General features: G+C 44.6%; 1 protein-coding gene across 1 annotated transcript in view; it reads left to right on the top strand.

Annotated features, from left to right (window-relative positions):
• Nucleotides 1-1,370: 1,370 nt before the first annotated feature.
• FKBP3 (FKBP prolyl isomerase 3) overlaps nucleotides 1,371-7,701 on the top strand; it is a 69,944-nt gene continuing 63,613 nt past the window's right edge. The window contains exon 1 of the mRNA XM_069638757.1: nucleotides 1,371-1,526. Coding sequence (XP_069494858.1) covers nucleotides 1,419-1,526 — 108 coding nt within the window. The 5' untranslated portion in view covers nucleotides 1,371-1,418. The remainder of the gene's footprint in view (nucleotides 1,527-7,701) is intronic.

Here is a 7,701-nt window from a genome sequence, read left to right as displayed (position 1 = left end):
TGTTCCTATCTTTTCGGTAACTGTGGCTTGGAGGTGCTTTCTGACTTGCCCATCTGTTAATGTCCCAAGCGGTTGCTATAATTCCGAGCCTTGTGCAAATTTACCAGGTTGCATTCAATAACATGGTGTTAAATGTGCCAGTGGTCCTGCTCCCTACGATCATGGATTCTCAAATAAGCTAGCATGTGTTACTACACCAGAACCATCCTATATTGTTCAGCACTCTTTGGGCCTGTTTTACAAAGGTTTTTTTAATGGGATTGCTCCATTGGAAATAAATATTTGTTTTTTTTGTACAAATGTGCATGATCATCACTGACTACAAAAAATGTGTGAAAAAGATTTTATGTGTCTCCTACGCCCCTGTTCACATAGGATGGGTTCCCTTGTCCTCCCCCTTTAAACCTCTACTTTCTTCCTTTCTTTCCTTCTTCTCATCTCTCTCTCTCTGTGTCCAAGCTGCTTTTCAGTAGTAACATTAGTCAGAGTTTACATTGTACCTTCCTTTCCAGGTAGCACTGGGGCACACCAGCAACAGCATCTTGAATGTTTTTTATAATAAACACCTCACATCTCTGAATTAAAAAAAATGCATCCCGAATGACCTTACCTATGTAATAACACCTATATCCTTTCAAACGATTATCGTTAATATGTTCTTTTTTCGAACATTCTACGCATTTTCTTAGCATATGGCTCCCTCTGCGTACCTGCAGCCTGGTCCTTTATGTATTATATACTATCTCACTTTGTCATTTATCTTTGACATACTGTGTCCTTCTGCGAGGGCCTTGGCATTGGTTATGTAATATCTACTGTTATCTCTGTTGAAAATACAATAACATTTTTTGAACAAAAAAAAAATCGTATGCTACTGAAGCTGCCTGAACAGAGTGTTTCAGTTAAAATCCCGCCTAGCCAGCAGAACTGGTAGAAGGGAGTTTACGGGTGGCAAAAAACCTGCAAAGCTAAATAGTAATGGCAGAGTCCAAACCAAGGCCTATGGGCTACCCTTCCTGATAAGGAAACTCTTCCTCAATGACACAATGTGTTCTTTAATAAAAAAAATACTAATTTAATTAAGGGAGTCTTATTGTATTTTGCTATGATAGACATTACAGATTTTGTAATCGAAATAAAGATTAAAGAATATTTTTTTTTAAAACGTGCTAGTAGATTTATACGTATTTCTTGTTTTGATTACCGGCAACAAAGACAAAAAAATGTTTTCCATTAATTTCAGATAGCTCACCGTTGGTTGGAACACGAACTAAACCCTTCCAAGGTGGCTGCCTAATTAGCTACAGAGAATCGTCATCTTGGAGCCTAGGCCGCATGCGGTCTTCTACTTCCCACCCCTCCTAGCCGTCTTTTATTTTCACAGCGCCATCAGCAAAGAGCGGCTATTGAGCAGAGTCATGGCAGCCACCGAACCGCAACGGGAATGGAGCGAAGAGCAGCTCAAGAAGGACGACCTACCCAAGAAGGACATTATCAAGTTCCTGCAGGACCACGGATCTGAGTCGGTAAATTACCCGGCTGGGGTTAGGGGCGGGGAGCGGAGAAACGGCGTCTAGTGTTGCGGATGGATAATGGAACACGCATGGGGGGCGTCTGTGTGACAGGGCAATTCATCTGGTGTGGCCGGGAGAAACTGCACAGTGGCTGTGGCAGGAGACAGTAGCCGTGGTGCGAAGGGGGGAGGGTTGCACACCATTGCAAATGGCAGTTGTTTGCTTTTGTGATTGACGGTTCGAGTAGTATCTAATCTTTCTATTTCGGCAGATTAATAGATTATTAACGGAGAAGTAAACTAAGGAGCGTTTCCAAAAAATCCCAAACGGTGTACATCTTTTAAACGTACAAATCTGTACTTAAATGATTTATATTTAGCAACAAAAAACAGATCGATTACGTTAGAGGATGCAAAAAGATTTTCCCGGATCTGGGAGGCATTTTGTTTGTGCCAGATCTCAAATCCGGCAGAATGCCCAGCACAGAACGGTTGTTAAAATTACAAGGTGCACAGTGAAGAAACTCATAAAACGGGTCCACTTTGGGCAAAATAACGGGCCCACGTTAGCATGTTGGGCCTGCACGTCAGAAACAGCCGTGTCAATCCGAGCCTGGGCCTTTTAGGCCATGTGACATCCAATTTAGGCAGTGTTTTGTCGTTTATTCATTGTTTGGTCTACTTTTTGCTTCCACCACCCAAAACAATTCTAATCAGAGGTCGTTCACATGTTCGTTGGTCTGGCACAGAGCCGATTTCTTTATTGGGCCGATGTTATAACTGTAGCTCGGGGGGTGGGGGGTTGCAGCGTGCTGTACAATAATCTCTGGCACACCTATCGTGTCCCCTGATGTCTACTCACTCCATCAATACATGCCCATAAACTCCACGAAGGCTTTAAGTGGGCTGGTGCTAGCCGTACCCAGCAGTTTCCAGAAAACTATCCTCGAGCCATGGCCCTCTCAGTTCCCCACAAGTAAGTACCTGAAGTCAGTGGTTGGGAGCAGTGCTCGTTGTTTAAAATACTTCTATTTTAAAAAGCACTCGTTCGAGAATGGTTTAGTTTTAAATTAGGAAGCAGTTGAAATTTGTTTGGGGGTGGGGTCTGTGGGGAGCGGAGCAGGCAACATGATTCCACTGCTTTTCATGCGCTTCGACCGCTGCTGGTGTGAAAAGCCCGTAGAGGCCCAAGGGTGACTTGTGGCTGTGATCGAAACACGTGCAGTGATGCCGTCTGCCTGAATAAAGCAGGGCAGTCGGCACCTGAATCCCAATAGTCTACTTTTAACACGTAGTTTGACGTCACTTTAGTGGTAGGGTGTTAACATAAATTTAATCGGCATCAAGGCCAGAGTGCATTATGTGCACACAAGGGTTGCAGGCTCCATTATATTTTTAAAAAAAAAAAGTGCTCTTGTGTCCCCCAAAAGGCTCCTTGATCAGTAGCTTACAATTGGCCATTTTTGTCGTCCCTGCCTTGGTCCCAGGTGCTTCCATCAGTGATTTCAGGGCCTGCTGTAGATGCATGGGGCAGGGGCAGTGGCAGCTGGTGACGTGTTTTTATTTTTATTTTTTGTGGTGTGCAAATGGGGACCAAGCATAGCATTGGCGTCCGAACCATGCTATGCGGTCTGGGTCCCAAAACCCCAGAACATGTTTAAAATGTTACATTGTGCATTTTCAGCACACTTTCTGTAAGATACTGGGTAACAAGCCACTGTTTGCAATGGGGTTTGCATTCTTTTTTTATTTTCATTAAGTCTTTGCACGCAATATTTGAGTGTATAAATGTTCATGTTGTCTGTGCACATGTCCATTTATTTATCATGCGTCACAGCCCACGTGCACCCTGGTGGACATCGACACCGGTCAGGAAGAAAATGGGATAAGGAGCAAGCTATCAGCCAATTATTCAAATAAGAGTCTTTGTGTTTTTGGAATGCTAACAAACGGTTTTCCTGTGTGTTCCAGGCCAAGACTGCTTGTACCAGCAATGACTGTCTGTTTCCCCTCAATCTCTAGGGTCTTGGATTGGGAGTTGATAGATCTGTATGGCTTGTAAACTTTGAGTCTTCCATAGAGGAATTTGTGGATCAGGGAGATGGCTTTGAATCGTATTCTCACGACCACGGGCAGCCAGGGAAGTTTTTTGTTTCTCGCACTTGAAATATCTCTTTTTTTTGGCACCGCACACAATCCTGACTGCCTCATTTTGGATCACCTGAAGTTTGGGCATACTGTCTTTGTTAACCCCAATCAGAAGGGCATTTCAGTATCGAGCCTGGACAGAACAGCCCTGACCAAGGTTTTGAAGTTCTTAGGTGCCATGAAATATTTAAGTACTCTCGGGTGGTACTGGGATCCCTTGACATCCTTGCATACCTGAGCGTCGGCCCCAAGAGAGGCCTCTAGGAAGACGCAAAGGGCCTTTATCTTATTTAACGCATGGATGCAGCTGCACTCGATGTTCAGCTTTCCATATTTGAGATCCAGCTTTGCCCTGCATGGGGCCATAAATTTTGGCACTATTGAGGCACATCCAGTTGTTAGTCATCCCGTTAGCCTATCCGAGTCGTTGGTGTACTTTTACTGTCTGTAAATTGAGATCCCAGATTTGTCTGTAGATCAGAGAGGCCGGATGTGCACATTAAACAAAGCAGTCTTGCAGGGAGAGTGTCTTTGCTCTGTTTCTGAATGTCGTTGCCCCAGTAAACCCTAGATTTCCTGTTGCTCAACGGGTCCAATCCGTAGCCTCTGAGCAATTCCCTATTGTTTCCAGCAGGTGTCGGTGATCAAGCAAGTCGAACGCTGTCGACAGACCTAGTAATATAAGCAGCCCCAAATTGCTTTGTTCCAGGTTGTTCAGCATGTGTATTTGGCAGTCTAGTAGGGCACGCTCGTCCCCATGGTTCGCCCTAAAACCCGAATGGGATGGCGCATAACCGCACATTAAAGACGTTGTATATGGGTAGTAGTGATTTTATCCACCATCTTCAAAGAAAAGGGGGTGTTGGTGATTGGTCGTAGGTTGGTTGCTTGGCCGTAGGTTGGTTGCTTGCTTCTTTGGGGTTCAAGGCTGGCTTTTTCACCAGTGGGGTTAAAACAACTTATTTGATGTCGGGGACAAAATTGTGTCTGAAGAACACATTTACAAAGCGTACTTGGAAGGGGATAAAGACATTTAGGTTGCCAAAGATTAGTTTTGACGGGAAGATCGCTCGGGCAGGAAGTGGGACGCATGCCCTTTTTTTTTTTTTTTGTCCCCACCTCAGTAACTGAGATGAAGTGGAACTTAGGCTTTTTACTATCAGCAACCTCTGATATTCTAGGTTTTATCTTACCACTAGCATGATTCCCTCTTTAGACCTTATCTAAAAAACTTTGTTGAATCCTAGCACAGCCCTCGTTGGAAGGGGTGAAAGACTGTGGTTGAACATTCGGTTCAAGTTTTCTGTAGATTTAGAAATGTTTCTTAGGACTATTTTGATTTGATCATTAAGAAAACCTTTGTTTCATAGATTTTTATTTTTGTAGATATTTTCCAGTAATTTCCATCCTGCCTTGTTTTTATCGGATTTGTGTTTTCCCCAAACCTGCTCTACTGGTCTCCCGTTAAGGTTGACAAGGTCTGGGGTAAACTATTTCTGGTTGCACACTCCATCTCTTATAACTTGGCTTTCATGGGAGCAACATTTGGATAAAGAGCCTTCACGTGTGTGATTTAGACGTTTTATATTAGGGGGTTCTGAGTTGGTGGTGGCGTCCCTGATTCATTTAAGGCAACGACATGGGTCCTCTGGTTTGATCTTCGTTAAGTTCCTGCTGACTATTTTCACAGGGATGTTACGTTTATGTGCTGGCTTTTCCGGAAGCTGAAAACTGCATTCAACAAACGAGTGGTCAGACGGATACATTTGGTATACAGACATCCTGGTGATATTTCTTGATGCAATCCAGTCTATAAGGTGTTGTATTGGTGGGGAGGCTGCACCAATATATGGCAGTATTACCATAAGAGAATACTCCTCTTGGCTTTACTAGTACCAAAAGCCATGGCACAGTAAAAAAAAAAAAAAAAAATACGCCCAGACTGGACCCACCAATGTGGCTAGTGCCATATAGGAACACATGCTGCCTTCACCCTTGATGCTCAGTAAACATATCCAGACTGGAACCATCAATGTAGGGCAATTTCGCGTAGGAACACCCATTGTGATGCCTTATCCCCTAATGCCCAGTACAAAAATGTGGCACTGGCCAGTAATAGTGGGTCCACTCTAGGCATGTTAAGCTACTGTGGTATGGTATCTGTTACTGGGCATGAGTGAATGCCTCATGCTGAGTCTTCTTACATGGCACTGGCCCACATTTTACCCACCAATGTGGGCCACTACAACATGGGAACTCTTGTTATGCTTCCTTTCCTCTTGATGTGCAGTAAAAAATCTTGCCACAGAGATTTTGTCCAAACTGGACGCAAAATAAAAAAGTCCCCTTGACTGCCGTCCCCTGCTACACCCAATTAGAGGCCTGCTGCCCCGCTGGTGCATGTGCAGCCATATACCTCGTTCATGCTTAATTGACTTTCACTTCACACTCATGCCTCGGCATCATTCTTTACTCTCATATTCATGCACACGCATCAGCAGTAATTCTGCATTCACTCACATTCCATATAGCATTTATACGCTCGCACATAAACACGCCCACTGAAGCAACAACTCTTTTGTTCACGCACCCACAAATACATTTGTAAAAATACCAGTCCACTTGGCCTTGCGCTGCCTGCTGTAAGGAAGGCCATCCGGCTCCCACGCAGCATACAACAGGAAGCTGAGAGTGGATCCTGCATATATGCACGGTGGAGCCGAAGTGCCCCCCACCGACCCTCTGTCTGCCCCTGGATTTGCAGGGAGGTGCAAGAGTGCCCCTTCACACACTGTAGTACCATAGCCGACATCCCCAATGGGCCATGTAATGCTAGGCAAGCAAAATGCCCCCAGCCCTGCATGGCTCATTGGGAATGCATGATGGGGTACTACTGAGCTGTCAGTTCGGTTACACCTCGCTCAGGAGCGCTCGCTCAAAATTCTTGCAGTAGCTGGGAGTGCTTTTTCACTGGGATTGCTTAACTCGTAAACGTGTGTCGTGTCGACGCCCTTGCGTCCACTATGAAAGAGCCACCGCTGCACATTCAAAGTGATATCGACTTTTAGATTGAGGAGACTGGTGCCTCCTTAGGGAATAAATACATACTATTAATATTGGAACGGTATTAGTATTATCGGGCCTAGCCATGATGATTGCCAAGCCCCAACTAAATCTTTTGTCGTGTCCGCCTACGCGCAGGAATCCATTAATTCTCGCGTCTAGCTATGATGTTAGCCAAACTCAGACCAGGCCTTCTGACATCTTTCTCTTCTTATAGGATTCCATTAATACGACCTCCCATGCAACATCACTCTTTTTATCCCTCGACTCATGTACTTCATGATACTTTCAAAACTGTGCTACTCGATACTTGGTCTCTTGTGAATCATTGTACCTCTTTAGCCACTCTGCCGGGATACAAAATATTAAGAGCTGACCGTACCTCCTGAAAGAGTGGTGGGATTGCCTTAATACATAGATACCCTGGATTTTCATGAAGTAGTCTGCCGTACACTGGCTAATTGCGAGCTACTCCATGCTAGGCTTATTGACAACCTCATAATTTTCTTACTCTCTATCGACCTCCTCAACCCATGCCTGATTTTGAATAAAGACTGTAAATGATTTTCAATCTGCTGAAACATTCTACTTGCATGCTAATGCTATGTGACTTTAACTTTTGGCCTAATGACAAGTGCAGTGTCTCTTCAGTTCATGCTCGATGCCAATGGCTTTTTTCTAAAAACCCTCTCTCCCACTCGGGGCAACACACTCGACTGGGTCTTTGCTTGTGTATTAAAGGTGCTAATTCAGCGCCAGGTGGGGCGGTGCGGGCGGACGCACTTACCAACTGCGACAATGAAGGGATGGTAGGGGCATCTACATGGGAAATGACAGGTATTCTATGCCACACGCTGCGCACAAAGGGCTTCACTGGGAACGATGGGAGGTAATGTTGCATTGGTTGTACACAGTCCAAGATGCTTCCTATGATTACCTAAAGAAGGGAAAGGATAGAAATGGCGCCATCATAAACG

The sequence above is a fragment of the Ambystoma mexicanum genome, chromosome 14, assembly GCF_040938575.1.
Source record: "Ambystoma mexicanum isolate Mex_15411 chromosome 14, UKY_AmexF1_1, whole genome shotgun sequence".
Taxonomy (NCBI): Eukaryota; Metazoa; Chordata; class Amphibia; order Caudata; family Ambystomatidae; genus Ambystoma; species Ambystoma mexicanum.
Note: the sequence above shows the minus strand (reverse complement) of the source record. Positions and strands in the feature narration are given on the sequence as shown.